General features: G+C 42.9%; 1 protein-coding gene across 4 annotated transcripts in view; it reads left to right on the top strand.

Annotated features, from left to right (window-relative positions):
- The window catches only part of hip1 (huntingtin interacting protein 1), a 295,812-nt gene that overhangs the window by 69,629 nt on the left and 206,365 nt on the right, over nucleotides 1-19,818 (top strand). Inside the window, exon 1 of one of the 4 annotated variants that reach the window (XM_041197230.1) lies at nucleotides 2,498-2,892. The exons of the other annotated variants lie outside the window; for them this stretch is intronic. Coding sequence (XP_041053164.1) covers nucleotides 2,875-2,892 — 18 coding nt within the window. The 5' untranslated portion in view covers nucleotides 2,498-2,874. Of the gene's footprint in view, nucleotides 1-2,497; nucleotides 2,893-19,818 lie in introns of those variants that run through there. 4 annotated transcript variants of the gene reach the window in all.

The raw sequence follows: 19,818 nt of genomic DNA, 5'->3' as shown, positions 1-19,818 counted from the left end.
CATCCTTCTCAAAGATTCTTGCTTTCTCAGTAAATCTTTGCTGAGAGTTGTTAAATATCTCCTTAAGTCTGCCACTGTATTTCTGCTGACCTACTGAGAGACATCCGCTCATGAATGGTGGATGATTAATAAACAGCTAACTGGAGGAGGTGGCTCCGCATTTATCTCCATCCTCAATGATGGGGGAGCCCAGAAAATCAGTGCAAAAGGTAAGGCTGAAGCGTTTTCAACCAAGGGCCAAGTGGATGATCCACCTTGGCCTCCTCCTGAGACCCCCAGCATCACAAATGCCAGTTTTCAGCCAATTCGATTTAATCCATGTGATATCATATAACTTCTGAAAGCACTGGATACCGCAAGGCCCCTGACAATATTCCAGCAATGGTATTGAAAACCTGTGCTCCTGAGCTAACCATGTCCCTCGCCAAGCTGTTCCAGTACAGTTACAACATTGACATCTACCTGGCAGTGTGGAAAATTACCCATGTATGTCCTGCCCACAAAAAGGGAGGACAAATCCAACCCAGCTAATTACCACCTGACCAATCTACATTTGATTATCAGCAAATTGATGGAAGGGGCTTTTGGCAGTGCTAACAAGCAGCACTTGATCAGCAAAGACTGCTCACTGACGCTCTGTTTAGGTTCCTCCATGGCCATTCAGCTCCTGACGTCATTACAGCCTTGGCTCAAACATGGACAAAAGAGCTGAACTGCAGAGGTGAGGTGAGAATGACTGTCTGAGTGTGGCATCAAGGAACCCTGGAAAAATTGAAGTCGATGGAAATCGGGGGGGTGAAAACTCTCAGCTGGTTGGACTCATATACCTAGCCCAAAGGAGGGTGGTGGTGGTGGTTGTGGTTGTTGGAGATCAGCCATCTCAGTCCCAGGGTGTCGCTGCAGGACTTCCTCAGAGTAGTGTCCTCTGCCCAACCACCTTCAGCTGCTCCATCTTAAGGTCAGAAGTGTCAATGTTTGCTGATTATTGTGCAGTGTTCACCATTGTGACTCCTCACATACTGAAGCAGTTCATGCGCATTCCCATGTGCAGCAGGTCCCGGACAACATTCTGGCTTGGGCTGATAAGTGGCGAGTAATATTTGTGCTTCACAAGTGCCAGACACTGATCGCCTTCAATAAGAGAGAATCTGACCATCTCTTCTTGACACTCAATGGCATCACCATTGCTGAGTCACCCACTATCAACATCCTGGAGGTTACTATTGACCAGAAACTGAACTGGAACAGCCATATAAATATTGTGGCTACAAGAGCGAGTTAGAGGCTGGGTATTCAGAGGTGAGTAACTCACCTCCTGACTCCCCAAAGCCTTTCCACTATCTACAAGGCACAATTCAGGAGTGTGATGGTATACTCTCCATTTGCCTGGATGAGTGCAGATCCAACAACACTGAAGAAGCTCATCACCATCTAGGACAAAGTGGCCTGCTTGATTGGCACCGCTTTCACCTCCTTAAACATTCACTCCCTCCACTACCAATGCACAGTGGCAGCAGTGTGTACCAGCTACAAGATGTACTGCAACACCTCACCAAGCCTCCTTCAACAGCACCTTCCAAACCTGCGGTCTCTAGCATCTAGGAGGATACTGTAGGAGATGCATGGGAACACCAATGCCTGCAAGTTCCCCTCCAAGCCGCTCACCATCCTGACTTGGAACTATATCGTCGTTCCTTCACTGCTGGGTCAAAACCCTAGAACTCCCTTCCTAACAGCACCAGGGGTATATCTGCACCACATGGAATTATTAGGGATGGGCAATAAATGTTGTCCTAGCCAGTGGCCACACCCTGTGCAGTAAAAAAAAAGAGAGAGAGAGAGCAGGGAATGGGATTTGAGAAAGGTGGCTTTGTTTGGAGCAGCATTGAACGGGGTATGATGAACTGGCTTCCATGAGTACTGAAATTTCCATGATTGCTTTTAAGTGTTGTAATGCTCCAGCTATACTGTCAACTGATAGCGAACAATGCCACAGGTGGGTGGGGGGGGGGGGGGGGGGGGGGGGGGGGGGGGGGGGTGGAGGATTAGGTGGTCTGCCACTAGATGCTGGATGAGGTGCAATGTTTGAAAATCATTTGGAATTAAAACCAGCAGCTAAATACATGCTGATCAGTCAGGTCTCGAATTGGAGGAGATTTTTTTCCAGTGGCAAATGTTGGTAACAATGGGTGAAATCTGCTCTTTTGTTAAACAGGATTAATCTCCTGAGTTTTGTTGCTGAGCCCAACAGCTTGTTGAATGCCTCTCCCTCCTTCCCCTCCCTCACAATTGCCTTTATTTGAAATAAATTTTTAAATAGCACACACTTAAAAATATGTATTTAACTATGATCTGGGCAGCACAGCCTCTCCTGCTGTGAAACCCCAGGAGCTTCTCGTCAGTACAGTGACGTATGGTTAAAAAAACACAATCAGAGGCGAGTGTTTCCTGTGAATGAGGATGTCAGCTGTCAGATTTCCCCCCCCACCCCCACCTTATCTCCTCCCCTCCCCAGTCTCCTTCCTCCTCCCCCTATCCGGAAGCTCTCAGCTGGAGATGGCATCTTTGCGAGCAGCCTCTCAGTCCTGATCGTAACGACTTCCAGACTTTGCAGAAAGCGGGGAGGAAAAGGATTTTGTTTGTGCTGTTGGGAGGGAAGAGGTGGGATAAACGAGCTCCCATTCAGTTGGACTTGGACTTAATTGGAAAGAGCAAGTCATGTTCTTCCCAGACGCAGGTTAGGTGGAAGGCACCACAAGCTATCGATGAAAGATTGTGTGAGGACCATAAGATTGTTGCTGCTGAAGTGTCTCCGGATACAACTCTGCATACTCTCTCTCTCTCTCTCTCTCTCTCTCTCTCTTTCTCTCAACAATGGATATTGGAAAAACGGTAAGTGTGTGTAACTGATGGAAGGACCAGAAGCTATAGAATCCTGGATGGGAGCCTTTTAAACAGTGAGAAATACCTGTGGCCAGTAATATTAACCCTTAATGATATGAAGTGTTGTAGCTTTTGTTGTGTGGAGCTGACTAGCTTCCCTGCAGTTCTCTGTACAAGTGTTACAAAGGCAGCTGTAGAAAAAAGCACTCCATTGTCGGAGCTTCTGTCAGCACTGTTGATTGGGTCGATGAGGATGGATGTGTAGAGGTAGCATGTCTAATTTAAAGATTTTTTTTGTAAATGTGTATGCTGGTGTTTTGCACATGTTCAAATGCAAGCCTTTTTTTTTGTTTATTAAAAAAAAAGCCCTAAACAATTGGGAAACTAATGGTTGGACAGATCTGGTATTATCACAGTACTTATTGGGTAAAATCAACGAGTGAAAGCAGTTCACTTCTCAGTGCGGCATGTGATGGTGTTTGTATTCAGTTGCATAATGTTCACTGGCTTCGATCACTGAATAGCCTAGTGAGCTGCTGCTGGCAGCTGGGGAGAGCCCTGTTTAGCATGAACAACCCACGCAGTCTGAGCATATTGTGTGGAGCACTTCCTCCTGACCGTCCCTCCCCCCATCTGCTACATTCGCACCCGCTTCTGCATACAAATGCTGCTGATGCCTCTACATTCAGGCTAAAGTTTATCTTGTCAATTTCTGCTAAAATAAATCCCGTTTTAAAAAGAAACTGTTTTCTAATTGGAAGCCCTACACGTTTGGGAGATTTAGATCGATGGATATTGATAATGGCATTGATAGAATGTCAGGGTGGCTTTATTCAGGAAGGGCAAAAGTTATTCAGTATCATGTAACAGTACAAGATTAATTCTTGATGCACTGTGGTTCATTGAGTAACTTAAGCCCTTGGTTGAATGTGCATCCTGTTAAATGACCAAATAGAGGAGTGGGGTGTGCTTCCTGTTGAAAACCGAGTAGTTTTTGTGCTAATTCAGATTAAAGATCACACTAGAAATGTACAATTAATCAAACGTTATATCTATTCATCTTTCCATATGCTTTGTGCTTTGATAGTAGGTAAGTTGGTTTAACGTTGCTCATCATTGTCCTTTCACTTTCTAGAAAAGATACCATCTTTCTTTCCATAGCACTAAGCTACATTTAGTTTGACCTTCTTGTTTGGGCCATGGCTATGCTGAGTTTTGTGACTAGATACGTGAGAATCACTAAAGAGAGAGTTTGACTTTGTATGGCATCTCGTCACAATTCTAAAATGTTAGTCCCATACACTTCATAAGATTGAATTACATTGCACAATTACTGATGTGTGCTCAACTTTGGCAGCCATTTTACACACAAAGCAAACAAATGCAGCGCGATGAATAACCAGTTATGTGTTTTGGTGGAGTTTGAGGGATGAAATGATCAAGATCCCTGGAGAACACCATGTTCTTTGAATAGTACCGTGGAATCTTTCAACATTTATTTGAACAGGCAGTTGTGGCTTTTGATGTCTTAACCAAAAGATGGTACAGCCATAAATCCAGTTCTCCCTCAATTTTGCAATGAAATGTCAGCCCAGGCTGTGTGCTCAGATCTTGATAGGTAACTTGAAACCACAACTCTCTCACTTGGAGACATGCGTGTTACCAATTAAAGCCAAGTTGAGGGGTAGTTTTTTCCAACTTGTCATTATTGAGGAGGTTCATGACTTGGAGGCATATGTGAGGAAATTGGGCGGGAGGTGGGCACAATTTTATGACTATTAGTTTAGCTGGTCTAAAGATTATATATCTAAATGTTTGGTAGGTAGGACTATCAAGCAAAACTTTTACCAGCAGAACGAAGTTGAAAATTCTCCCTTGGGTGAGTATTCTGTGTTGTATCACTGCAACACCACAAGGTGTCACCAGTGAGTTTTGAGACTAGAATGCCATCTGTTGGTAAAAACCAAACACTGCAATGTTCCAGTGTATTTGTCATCCTTTGGTCCTAAAGCAGAGGCTTTTTTGGTGTTCAGATCGCTCATCTAGATTACTGATTATTTTCAGTTTTACTTATTCTAGAAGTGGAAGAGTGTAGTGTGATATACTAATCATGCAGCTTTTAAGCCAGCTCCACAAAATAGCTGTACCTGCGTAAGGATTCAATGCAAAGCTGTCGTGCCACTGCCAATTTGCTTATCTCACCTTGCACTTGCTTCCTCTAAATCCCACTCTTTATCCTTGCTTTTGGTCACCTCTCCTGATTCTTCTCTACTCACTGACCCATGCAGTCTTTACTGGGATATTTGATGTCTCAAAAGTGCAATAGAAATGCAAGCATTTGTATAGTTAATATTAAACTTATCCAGCCCTATCTCATCATAATGTGCTTTATCTCTGGTGCTTTTCATCACGTCAATATCACTCATAAGGTTCCTATTTCTATAGTTCAAAATGTTCTCTCCAGACACTATTTGAATTTGTTCGAATGAGCTCTGTATTTCTGGATGTTATTCACAATTAAAATGGACATGTGGGAATTTCACTCATCCACCAAGAGCATTTTACTGAAGTTCTAGTGATATTGATCAATGTTTGGTGTTTGCTGATAATTTTTTCTCAATATTTCATTGATGCCTAAAGAATTGGGCATTTAAAAAAAAGCTATATTTGTCCTTTCTATAATTTACTAGTTCCTAAATCAATGTCCACCAAGAAGTGGGTGGGGGTTGTCCAAACTTATTGCTCAACAAGGCTGAAAAGCATCTTGTAGATCTGAATACCCGTGCACTTGTGGATTTGTCTCAGTGTGTGCCCATTCCATGGAGGTATCCAGAGTTGTCCTTGTTCTACACAGCGTCTTGTTGTTGAGGGTCAAATCCAATGAAGATCTTGTGTGAAAAGGCAAAAGCTAGTATTTGATTTTGCTGCTCTACTTTGTAGTGATTGAACTGAGAATCAGCTGGATTTCTGGTATGGCTCTGCCTATGGTAAAATAGGCTGCTGATAGCGTCTTGTTCCACGTGAAGAATGGCCCAAATTGAAGTTTTAAGACAGTGTCCTGTGCTGTAGAATTTTAAGCATCTCTAGGGAGAATCGGAGGGGAAAGCGCACCTTGCAACCTCTAAACTCTGCTGCTTGTATCCTAATTTGCACTAAGTCCCATTCGCCCGTTACCCCATGCTTGCTGACTTAGTTTGGTCCTGGTCTGTCAAACAAATTCTTGCCCTTGTTTTCAAATCCCTCCATGACCTTGTCCCTCCATATCTCTATAATCACCTAAGGCACTACAATTCTTCAGGATCTGTCGTTTTCCAATTCTGGCCTCTTGTGCATCCTCGGTTTTTCATTGCTTCATTTAAATGTGCTACATAAATCCAAGTCATTAGCGATCATGTCCCTGCTGCAATGCCCATTTCATAAGTCTAATCAGCAAGGATGCTCTTCTTGTTTATATGTGAGCTGCTTTTGAGTTTGAGCTCTGTGTCTCCATTGAATCCATTGTACATTGTTCCCTGTCTCTCCTGTGTAGATTGGTGACTGAAGCTATAATTAAGTTGCTGGCGTGACTGAGAGCCATGAATAATTTAAAAAAAAACTGAAGCATGCTGTTGAGCTTCGTTTATCAGCTGGGTGCTGCTGTTACTGCCCCTTTGCCCAAAAACTTGTAAAATGGTTCCCCATGTACTGAGGCTTAGCAAGGAGAAAGAGGGGAGTTGCTTTGGTGTTGTAGCTCCAACAAGTCTGTGTGGTTTCATTTTGGAACTTTTATCAGTGTGTCTCATCTTTTTTTTAAGAATGTGAACGCACAGACGCATGTTACACTTTCATTACAGAAGCAAAACAATTTAAAATAAGAGGGGAAAAATGGCACTCGTTTAATGTCATGTTTCTGACCAATGCTTCATGATTTGTCAACCGTGGCTTAGTTGGTAGCACTTAGGCCACTCAGTCACAGGATTTTGGGTTAAGTCCCACACCAGGACTTCAGCACAAAAAGCAAGGCTGACATTCCAGTGCAGTACTGAGGGAGTGCTGCGCTGTTGAAGGCACTGTCTTTTGAATGAGACGTTAAACTGAAGACCTATCTGCCTTCCTAGTGGATGTAAAAGATCCAGTGGCATCATTTCGAAGAAGAGTGGTGGCAGGGGGCAGGAGGAAGGGCACTAGTTATCTCCCAGTCAACATCACAGCAAACAGATAATCTGGTCATTATCACATTGCTATTTGTGAGAGCTTGCTTTGTGCGGATTGGTTGTGATGTTTCCTACATTGCAGCAGTGACTCCTTATGAAAAAGTACTTGATTGGCTGCTAAGTGTTTTGAGACCTTCCATGGTCTTGAAAAGCGCATATAAATGCAAGGCTCTTTTTTATTTGCAAAATTCCCTGTCCAAACAACAGGCAAATTGCACCCCAAGTTTGTTTACATAGCAATCATATTTGGTTGTTTCAAGGAACATAGTCATAGCATAGCAATGTAATACATTGTGTTAAGTTTTAGAAAAACCCTTTATTGCATGGAAATTACAGCAGAAAAAACAGACCATTCAACCCATCCAGTCAATGCTGGTGTTTATGCTTCACTTACACCCCACGCCATAAAGTAGCAAACAGCATAAAGCAAATAATTGCGTTTTTGTGGGTGGCAGCCCAATTTTGGCACCGGCACTTCAAAATGATGTGTGGGAACTGTTATGAGTACTGGACGTGATGATAAATTATGATCTCAGTAGAGACCAGTAACTGTTTTTTAGAATCTGAAAACCTATGCATTTACTAAAAGAATGAAATCACAAGGTTCATGGCTTAAATTAAAAGAATTTTTCTAAAGAATATTCATAAGCACTCTCTCTTAAATGGTCAATTATGTTAAAGGCATTAAAAGTACAATGAACACAGTTACTTATTTTCTAAACTGAATTTCCTAACTTAAATTTCCTTCTGCACCCATTTGACTTATCCCTGCAGAAGTCAAATCAGGTATTTTTACCAACATTTGGAAGATTAAACATTTGGCCTGAGTACTGATTTGAAGATTCAAATAAAGGTTGAGATTTCATGGCCTTTCACTTAATTCCAGCAAGGTTATTCCTTTAACAAAAACTGAAAATGTTGGAAACACTCAGCAGGTCTGAGTTTTTTGCTTTTACAGTATTTTGCGTTTATCTTAGGTTATTCCTTTAAACCTTCTCCAATAATCCTACAGTTGATTCCCAATTCAACACGTGAATAGCTGGCTTCTTCAGTGTAGCCATCTCTGGTTAGAGTTCACTCTGAAAACCTGTATTTAGATTTCTCGCCCTCGCTCCTCAGCTTGATTATACCAGAAGTCTCATCAGTTAAGAATCCTTCGGTTAACAAGAGTTTTAACTCTTCCAGCCAGCACACCAAATTTCAAAGGAAGTCTGCTGGAAAGAGATGTTCCTTGCTCTGCAGCCAGATTATTCTAAAAACAGAAGACCCTGCTTGAGGCCAAGCCACACCCACAATCTACTTGCCCCTATAAGTAACTTGTTGATCCTTTGCCATTCTGTTCTTCCCAAGTGACTTGGTCATGATCGTTTGTTGGAAGCCAGGTGCTCTATCAGAAATTGACTCCTAAAGAAAGCTGTTCTTAAAATGATCAACACCCCAACATAAAACATAGCCTTCCCCCCCACCCCTATAAAAGCAGCAGAGTGCCAAATGGTTCTACCCTGGGTGATATTGCCAGCAATAACCATATAGGAGTGTCACAGCTATTGTTGTATGTCAGAGGCTGTTCTTTCTCTCTGTTTTGCTTTTTTTTATTTTCTTTGTGGACCTTCTGTTGAGCCTTGAGAAGATTTGTCTCCCAATGGATGCAATTCGCAGCTTCTCTGATGTTTCTGCTCTCCCCTCCCCCATTGTAGGCACTTCTGTCCGGTTGCGTAAACAGGTCAGGAGAAGGCTCTCTGAGATGACCCACAGCAACGATTATTGTAGCTACTGACACAAGCATTTTTGCGTATGTGCATGTTCTTAACAGGGAGACAACATGTGTATGTATAAACAAGGATGACTAGTGCAGTCGGTGCAAGGGGAGGTTGCTGTTGTGACCCTGAAGTCGTTGCTGAGCTTAGTTGGTTCTGCAAAGTTGGCAAAGGTGCCTATTACTGGCAGATTCCACAAAAGCAGACATTGAAAGCAATTGTGCATATAGTGTAGTCAGTGCAGGAGTGCACATTGTAAAGTCTGAACTGAAGATTGCAGACTGATTTGTACATCTTTGTGGATTGAGTTTTGTAGTAATATAAGTGTCTGTAATTTTGAGTTGGATACACTTTCCATCACTTTTGCTGTTTTCGATTCAGCTGGTTGTTGTGAAATGTTACTTCTCTGGTTTTGTGCAAAATGTTGGTTCTCCTTTTCTATCCTTGATGTTCCAGCAATAGGAAAATGGTCTTGTTAGCAGCCTGCAACATTGTTGGCTGGCTGCTCAGTGTTTACTTGCTGTCATGGAGTATGTCTTAAAGAGGTGATTGTGCCAGGCTTTTCCAAGAATGGATTTTCTCTCTTTTTATCTCTCTCCTGAAGGCTGTGAGCTGCGGTTCAATTGGTCCTTAGCTTTTGGATATAAAGTTAATTTTATTCTCATTTTCAACAACATATTAAATCTCTTACCCAAATGCCACATGCTACCTATTAGTCTTGAACATTTGCCAATAATGCACTTGAGCTCAATAGCAAAATGTACCCCAAACACACAAGCTGGGGACATTTGTGCCCCCAACCCCCCATCCCAGGCTCTGCCTGCCCCTGTGAGGATGAGTCTCATCTCTGTTCCCTGCCACCTGTGAGATCACATACAAAATTATGGGCAGGAAAGGGTAGCACAGTGGTATTGTCACTGAACTAGTAATCCCGAGACCCAGATTAATGCTTTGGGTACCCAGGTTTGAATCCCACCACAGCAGATAAAAGCCTCATGATGACTGTGAAACCATGATTGTCGTAAAAACCCACCTGGTTCACTATCGTCCTTCAGACAAGGAAATCTGTTTTTCCTTACGTGGCTCTGGTGTACATGTGACTCCAGATCCACAGCAATATGGTTGACCCCTAAATGCCCTCTGAAATGGCTTAGCAAGCTACTCAGTTGTATCAGACTGCTTAAAAAGTCTAAAAGGAATGGAACTGGACGGACCACCTGGCATTGATCTGGGCACTGAAAATGACAGCAGCAAACTCAGCCTTGTTGACCCTCAGTCCTCCTTATTAACATCTGGGACCATGTGCCAAAATTGGGAGAGCTGTCTCACACTGGTCAAGCAACAATCTGATGTAGTCATACTTAGGGAATCATACCTTACAGATAATGTACCTGATGTTGATGCCTCCACCCTTGGTTAAGTCCTGTCCCACGAACAGGGCAGGGCATACCCAGCTGAGCTGGCAGCACTGTGATATACAGTTGTAAGGGTGTTGCCCTGGGAGCCCTCAACAGCGATTCTGTACTCCATGAAGTCTCATGGCATCAGGTCAAACATGGGCAAGGAAACCAAGGTGATCCAGAGCAAACACATCTGCAATACGTGTTCGCAGCTCAACGAACTGCTGATCTGAGTTGAGGAGCTGGAGTCCGAGTTACAGATATTGCGCCACATCAGGGAGGGAGAAGGTTACACTGGCACTTTGCTCCAGGAGGCATTCGCACCCCTCAGATTAAGTAATTCAAATTTGGTCTGTGATCAGCGTCAGGACAGTGTGACTGCAGGTGAGGCAGGTAAGGGGGCCCAGGGGGTAGTGTTCGAGGAGCTTTGGCCCCTGCAATTGTCCAACAGTTAAGAGGTTCTTACAAGCTGTGTGGGTGAGAGCAGGGACTGCATGGAGGGTGTGCGAACTGACCACAGTACCATGGTACAGGGAGCCATTCAAGTCGGGGGAGGAAATAGTAATGCTAGGGGACATGATAATTAGGGGGATAGACACTGTTCTCTGCAGCCGTGAGCTTGAGTCCTGAAGGCTGTGTTGCCCGCCCAGTGCCAGGGTTAAGGACATCTCCTTCAGGCTGGAGAGGAACTTGGAGTGGGAGAGGTGGGATCCAGTTGTCATCAGCCAGGTTGGTACCAATTACGTTGATAGGACTAGAAAGGAGGTTCTGCTGAATGAATTTGAACAGTTAGGAGCTAAATTAAAAAGCAGAACCTCCAAGGTAATCTCAGGGTTATTACCTGAGTCACGGGCAAATTGGCATAGGGTAAATAAAGTCAAGGAGTTAAATGTGTGCTCAAAGATTGGTGTGGGTGGAATGGGTTTCAGTTCATGGGGAACTGGCACCAGTACTGGGGTAGATGAGAGCTGTTCTGTTGGGACGGGCTTTACTTGAACCATGCCGGGACCAGTGTCCTGGTGAATTGAATAACTAGGGCTGTAAAGAGGGCTTTGAACTAAATAGAGGGGTGGAGGTTTCTGGAGACGAGAAACGTAGGCTTACAAAGCGAAAGGAAATGTAGGCTTACAAAGCAAAAGGATATGGCAGCATTGCAGGGCAGCTATTTAAATAATGATACTCGGCGTGACTGGAAGGGACAGAGTGTACAAACATTAAAAAACAGCAGCAAATAGGGTCAAAGGGAGAAAATGGTAAAAAGGCAAAATTAATGGCTCTCTACTTAAATGCATGTAGCATTTGGAACAAAATAAATTAATTAAATGGCACAAATAGAGGTTAATAGGTATGATCATGTAGCTATTACGGAGACATGGTTACAAAGAGATCAATGCTAGGAACTAAATATTCAGGGGTACATGACTTTGAAAGAACAGGCAGGAAGGAAAGGGTGGTGGGGTAGCTTCGTTGAGATGGAATAAGTACGATAGCAAGAAACGATCTTGGATCGGGAGATGTTGAATCCATGTGGGTGGAGTTAAGAAATAACAAGGGGAAAGAGACACTGGTGGGAGTTGTTTATAGGCCCCCTAACAGTAGCTATACTGTAGGACAGAGAATAAATCAGGAGATAATGAGACCATGTAACAAAGGCAGTACATTAATCATGAGTGACTTTAATCTTCATGTAGATTGGGGAAAATCAAATTGGCAGAGGTAGCCACAAGCAAGAATTCGTAATGTATTCGGGACAGTTTCCTAGAACAATATGTTGTGGATCCAACCAGGGCTCAGCCTATTTTGGATTTGGTAGTGTGTAATGAGGCGGATTTAATAAATTATCTCAGAGTAAAAGATCTCCTAGGATACAGTGACCATAATATGGTAGAATTTAGCATTCAGTTTGAGAGTGAGAAACTTGGGTCGGAAACAACTGTGCTAAACTTAAACAAAGGAATGAGGACAGAGTTGGCTGAAGTGGACTGGGAACTGAGCTTAGCAGAAAAGATGGTTGATGAACAATGGCAGATGTTTGAGGAAATAGTTCATGACTCACAATGAAGATATATCCCAGTGAGGAGGAAGGATTCTAGGAAGAGGATAAACCAACCATGGTTAACCAAAGAAGTTAAGGATAGTATCAATTTGAAAGAAAAAACATGCAACGTGGCAAAGATTAGTGGTAAGCATGAGGTTTGGGAAAGTTTTTAAAAACCAAAAAAAAATGACCAAAAAGTAATAGAGGGAGAAAATAAACTTTGAGGGTCAACTAGCAAGTAATATAAAAACAGACAGGGCTTCTTTAAATATATGAAAAGGAAGCAAGAGGCCAAAGTGAACGTGGGCCACTTAAAGAATGAGGCTGGGGAAATAATAATGGAGAACCAGCAGAGGAGTTGAATAAATACTTTCCATCAGTCTTCACGGTAGAGGACACTAATAACATTCTAAAAATACTAAATAATCAAGGAGCAAAAGGTGGGGAGGAAATAAACTATAACTAGAGAAAAAGTACCAGGGAAACTAATGGGGCTAAAGGCCAATAGGCCCCCTGGACTTGATGGGTTGCATCTTAGGATACTAAAGGAAGTAGTTACAGAGATAATGGATGCACTGGTAGTAATTTTCCAAGAATCCTTAAATTCTGGAAAAGTCCCAGAGGATTGGAAAACTGCCAATGTAACACCCTTATTCAAAAAGGGAGAGAGACAATAAAAACAGCTCTAGGCCATTTAGCTTAACATCTGTCATTGGAAAAATGTTAGCGTCCATTATAAAGGATGTAATAGCAGAGTATTTAGAAATGCATAATATAATCAAGCAGAGTCAGCATGGCTTCATGAAGGGGAAATCATGCCTGATAAATTTATTAGAATACTTTGCAGAGGTAATAAGCAGGATAGATAAAGAGGAACCAGTAGATGTAATATATTTGGATTTTCAAAATGCGTTAGATAAGGCACCTCAAATAAGGCTACTACTTAAGATAAGAGCCCATGATGTTGGGGGTAGTATATTAGCCTGGATAGAGGATTGGCTAACTAATAGAAGATAGAGAGTTGGGATAAGGGAGGCATTTTCAGGATGGCAACCTGTGCCACAGGGACCAATGCTGGGGCCACAATTATTTGCAATATATGTTAATGACTTGGGTGAGGGAAGTGAATGTACTAATGTCAAGTTTGCAATTGACATAAAAATAGGTGGGAAGGCAATTGGTAAGGATGACACAGTCTACAGAGGGATATAGACAGGTTAAGTGAGTGGGCAAAAAATTGACACATGGAATATAATGTGGGAAAATGTGAGGTTATGCACTTTGGCAGGAAGAATAGAGGAGCTGAATATTATTTAAATGGTGAAAAACTGCAGAAAGCTGCAGCGCAGAGGGATTTGGGGGAACCTTGTGCATGAATTCTAAAAAACTAACATACAAGTTCAGCAGGTAATGGGAAAGCAAATGACATGTTGGCCTTTATTTCAAAGGGAATAGAGTATAAAAACAGGGAAGTTGTGCTAAAACTATATAAGGCACTGGTTAGACCACACCTAGAATACTGTGAACAGTTTTGGTCCCCTTATCTAAGGAAAGATATACTAGCATTGGAGGCAGCCCAGAAAAGGTTCACTAGGTTGATCCCAGGGTTGGAGGGATTTTCTTATGAGAAGAGATTGAGTAGGTTGGGCCTGTACTCATTACAAGAATGAGCGGTGACCTTATTGAAACATATAAGATTCTTAGGGGGCTTGACAGGGTAGATGCTGAGAGATTGTTTCCCCTTGTGGGAGAGTCTAGGACCAGGGGGCATAACCTCAGAATAAAGGATTGCCCATTTAAGACAGAGATGAGGAATTTCTTCTGAGGTAGTCAATCTGTGGGATCAGAGGGCTGTAGAGGCTGGGTCGTTAAGTACATTAAAAGCTGAGCTGGACAGATTTTTAATCAGTAAGGGAATTGAGGGTTAAGGGGGAAAAGGCGGGAAAGTGGAGTTGAGGATTATCAGATCAACAATGATCTCATTGAATGGCCTACATCTGTTCCTACGTCATTGGTTATCAGCAGAACTACATACAGCCGCAATCTGTAACTTCATGTCTCGGCATATCCCCCACTCCACCATTACCACCAAGCCAGGGGGTCAACCCTGGTTCTGTGAAGAGTGTAGGGGGGGCATGCCAAGAGCAGCACCAGCCATCCCTAAAAATGAGGTGTCAACCTGATGAAGCTACAACGCAGGACTACCTGTGTGCCAAATAGCATAAGCAGCATGTGATAAACAGAACTAAGTGATTCCATAACCAATGGATCAGACCTAAGCTCTGTAGTCCTGCCACATCCAGTTGTGAATGGTGGTGGACAACTAAGCATCTCAATGGAGGAAGAGGCTCCACAAATATTCCTATCCTCAATGCTGGGGGAGTACAGCACATTTGTGCAAAAGAAAAGGTTGAAGCATTTGCAGCAATCTTCAGGCAGAAGTGCTGAGTCTTCGGCCAATTCAATTCACTCCACGTGGTATCAAGAATGGCTGAAGGTACTGGATACTGCAAAGGCTAGGGATCCTGACAATATTCTGGCGATAGTACTGAAGACTTGTCCTCCAGACCTTGCTGCGCCCCTAGCTAAGCTACTCCAGTACAGCTACACCACTGGCATCTACCTGGCTATGTGGAAAATTGCTCAGTTATGTTCTGGACAACTCCAACCCGGCCAATTTCTGCCCCATCAGTCTACTCTTGATCATCAGTAAAGTGATGGAAGGGGTCATCAACAGTACTATCAAGTGGCACTTGCTTAGTAATAACCTGCTCACTACTCAGTTTGGGTTCCGCCAGGGTCACTTAGCTCCTGACTTCATACAACCTTGGTTGAAACAGGGCCAAAAGAGCTGCATTGAAGAGATCAGGTGTGAGTGACAGCCTTGACATCAAGGCAGCACTTGACCAAGTGTGGCATCAAGCAGCCCCAGCAAAACTGGAGTCAGTGGGAATCTGAGGGAAAACTCTCCTCTGGTTGGAGTCATACCTAGCACAAAGGAAGATGGTTGTGGTTGTTGGAGGTCAATCATCTCAGGTCCAGGACATCACTGCAGGAGTTCCTCAGGGTAGTGCCCTAGGCCCAACCATCTTCAGCTGTTTCATCAATGACCTTCCTACCATCATAAGGTCAGAAGTGTGGATTTTTTGCTGATGATTGGTGCTGAACATTGTGCATTTGTGACCCCTCAGATACTGAAGCAGTCCATGTCCAAAAGCAGCAAGACCTGGACATTATCCAGGCTTGGGCTGACAAGTGGTAAATAACATTTGCGCCACACAAGTGCCAGGCAATGACCATCTCCAATGAGAGAGAATGTAATCATTGCTTCTTGACATTCAATGGCATTACCATCACTGAATCCCCCACAATCAACATCCTGGGGGTTAGCATTGAACAGAAACTGAACTGGACTAGCCATGTAATTACTGTGGCTTCAAGAACAGGTCACAGGCTCAGAATCCTGTGACGAGTAACTCACCTCCTGCCTCCTCAAAGCCTGTCCACCAACCACAAGGAACAAGTCAGGAGTATGATGGAATACTCCCCACTTGCCTGGATGAGTGCAACTCCAGCAATACTCAAGAACCTTAACACCATTGCTTGATTGGCACCACATCCACAGGCGTTCTCTCCCTCCATCGCCAATGCACGGTAGCAGCAATGTGTACCATCCATTTACAAGATGCACTGCAGGAACTCACCAAACCTCCTTACACAGCACAATCCAAACTCACGACCACTACCATCTAGAAGGACAACAGCAGCAGACATGGGGGAACACCATCACCTGGAAGTTCCCCTCCAAGCCCCACACGCCATCCTGACTTGGAACCATATCGCCATTCCTTCACTGTCGCTGGGTCAAAATTCTGGAATCTGCTCCCTAACAGCACTGGGTGCACCTACACCACATGGACTACAGTGGTTCAGGAAAGCAGCTCAACATTGCCTTTTCAGGGGTAGTTGGGGATGGGCAGTAAATGCTGACCTAGCCAGTGACATGCACATCCCAGAATGAATAAAATCCTCCACACAAATACTGGGATGAGACACACTCCCGATCGGAACCTCCACAGTCATGTGATCCCCTTGGAGAGGCAAAAAGGAGAAAAAAAGCTCAGTGAAGGGAAGGTAGTTCGGTGAATTCCTCTCTCACCTCAACATGCTATTGAAACCAGTTAAAGACTGTCTTATAGACAGACCAGGTGTTAGCTATAAAGAAACTTACCTTCTTATATGATACCAGCTCTCTGTCAGGAGCCAGTTGCGCCCCCTCTTGAAGACTTGCAGAGAGTCAGCACCCATCACATCAAATGGTCAAGCGTTCCAAAGGCGAAGAACTGCTTAATCCAATCTGTTCCTACTCTGTCATGGTTGCTTATGGTGAAGAGAAAATCCAGCTTTTCTTTCATTGGGGATGTTGGTTCAATGGAGCACTATAATGCCTTAAAGTAGTTAACAGTACTTTCTATGTTACTGATGAACCTGATATTCACAGAACATGCAGGATGTGATAGAACTGCAACCATAATAGTTTTCTAATTTGCAGCTAAAAATGCTCACAATGTAGTCACAGATCAAACTGATGGGATTGAATGTGGTGGAACGCCAGGTGTACCCCTCCCTCCAACTGCAAGCATTATTTTTGTTTAATTCAGTTACCAAAAGTACTGAGACAGCTGTATTGTTGACTGCTTAACTTTTGAAATGGTGCCACAAGCCTATTGCTTATGGGTGTATTAATGGGAGAATTCTACCTTTGAGTGGGAGTAGAAACACAAATTGCCATTTTGAATGGCACACCAACTTGTTGAAGGTGAGTGAACTGAGAAAAACCTTGTTGAACAACTTGACTGGCCTGATGCTCCTAGCTTCAAAAGTAGAAACCATAGGCACAGTAATTGAAATGGTTGATTCATACACTGGATCTTTCTCTCCCCTCTGTATGATTTTTACAGCATTAGTGCAGTCCTCAAACCAGCTGCTGAGAGCTGGGCGTTGACACGCTGCTGGGGCGCCATTGCGAAAGCATCCAACTACTGATTGCAATCTTTTATCCATTGCAGTCTGGTGAAGATGGCCCTGCAAAGCCATGCATCTGTTGTTGCATAGTGTTCTCCTATTTTATAAATTCTTACTGGATACCTGCACTACAAACAGCAGTTTGAATTTATATAATGCCTCTGACATAGCAGAAAATTCCATGTACTTCACAGGAATGTTATCAAAGAAAATTTGACCACATAAGGATATATTAGGCAGATGACTGAAAGCTTGGTGAAAATGGTAGGTTACAGAGGTATAAATATACCAAGTATAGTTTAAAGCCAATTTCATTCTCCAGGTGAACTGACTGTAACTCCCAGGCGTGATAGTGTTTCTTCTGAGGCCATTGCTGGGGGGCTGCTGTATTGTCAGATGTGTCAAACACCTGACATGTCCACTAAATGCAGTTGGGGATTAAGCAAAGGCTCCGTATACCTACTCTGGTTCATGTACAAGATCACATGGCGCTATTCGAAGAGCAAGGATTACTTGTGTGTTGCTCAACCAAACTGCCTGCAAACAGATCTTCTGATCATTCATTTATTTGCCGTTAGCTAAGTTTATCTGCTTAGGTGAATGCACTTCAGAAATAAACTGCTCGCAAAGTGTCTTCAAGGTATGTTAACATGCTTTATGAATTCAGCTTTATTCATTCTTGACAATCCAGTGAACCCGATGGAACATGTTTGTGAACATCAGATGAGAATCTGATCAGAATCCGAGTTGGCTGTGATGCCCTCTTTTCCTTGCTTCACTTGATTGCTGATATCTAGGTTCACACACAAACAATAGCACTTTGGGCAAAGGATTGAAGAGCTCACCAGCAATTGTAAAACCATACTGGTGAAAATGTAGCTGGTTTAGCTGTCAGCTGTGGCTCAGTTGGTAGCACTGTTACCTCTGAGTCACAAAGTTTCAGGTTCACTCCAAGCCTCACACTCCAGGGCTTGAGCACAAAAATCCAATGCAGTACTCCTGCGCTGTTAGAGAGTCCATCTTTTGGATGAAATGTTAAACACACTCATGGATGTAAAAGGTCACATAACACCCTTCCTCTTCTTTGAAATAGTGTTATCCTGGTGTCCTGACAATATTTAACCCTCAATCAACATCATAAAAACAGATTATCTGGCCATTATCATGGCTGCTTATGAGAACTTGGTGTGCACAAATTGGCTGTTGTGTTTTCGGCATTATAACAGTGACTGCATTTCAAAACTACTTAATTGGCTGTAAAGAGCTTTGAGACATCTCGTGGCTGTGCAAGCCTTTGTTTTATCAGTAGAGACAAAATTGCTAGACACCAAGAACCTGAGTCTTGGAGAGTAATAGATGAAGATGACTGCTGGTAAGCAGCATTGAGTGTTATGTTGTAGATATGAGGAATTAAGAGTTGTCATTCAATGACTTGGAATGAAATGATCTTGTGACTGTTGCTGTAGGTGGGTAAATCCTGATTAAAACGTGCTCTTAGATTTATGTTGCTGTCAGCAAATGCTGCTGCTCAAGTTGATAAAGTAATTAAATCTGTTCTTCTTCAAACATCCTTCAGGAATAAAACCTATGTTGATTCTTGGGAAAGCCATACCTTGTAGGCAAGCACCATTTTGAACCTCGGGACCTGTGTCAGAGCACTTTTTCTTCAGTTTAAAAAAAAAATCAGTTCACTCCCCGTGTCTTTCGTCTGCACCCCTCTCTGTCTGGTTAGAATGAGAATCCAGCTTTTCTGTAGATGTAAGTTAGACTACACTTGCAGAATGGACTGTCTGAAAGGGTGGTGAAAGCACATTCAATCATTTCCAAAAGGAAATTGGATAAATACTCAGGAAAAATTTGCAGGGCAAAGAGGAGGTGAGTGGCACCTATTGGACAACTTCTCTAAATGTCCTCATTCTGTGTTATATGATTCTATGATCTCTCAATCCCTCCAGTTTTTTTTTATATTTTACATTTTCAGTTCTACTTTCAGACAGTTTTTTTTCTATTTCAATTTGTCTTCCTAAGGATCATTTATGTCTGTATGGATCTGTACTGAACTACACATCACATCTCTGAAGAGGCTTACACTTATATTGTGCTTTATCATGTCATCAGGGTATTCCACAGTCAACAATTTACTTTTTGAATTGAAACCTGTTCTTCTGTAGAACAAAACAAACACTTCTGTTAGCCTGTTCAGGGGCTTAGGTATAATTACTGTGACTACAATCATTCAATCATAAGTTTGAGGTGGCATGGAAGAGAGCCATAATATAGGAGACAAACAGACAAAAGCCTGAGGCATCAATGTGGAGTTTTCACACTTTGCGCAGAAAGTGTTTACCTTCCCTAAACTTGTTTATTTGTCATTTAGCGTGTACAGTGCCACTGATCTGTGCAATATTATCACCAAAGAAACCAACTTAACACTTCACAATTGTAGACATCAATTTACAGCCGAGAGCTTCAAATATTGTAGTGTGCCAATTGCAGCTGCCCACTTATTATCTTGATATATT

Source organism: Carcharodon carcharias, chromosome 10 (genome assembly GCF_017639515.1).
Source record: "Carcharodon carcharias isolate sCarCar2 chromosome 10, sCarCar2.pri, whole genome shotgun sequence".
NCBI lineage: Eukaryota > Metazoa > Chordata > Chondrichthyes > Lamniformes > Lamnidae > Carcharodon > Carcharodon carcharias.
Note: the sequence above shows the minus strand (reverse complement) of the source record. Positions and strands in the feature narration are given on the sequence as shown.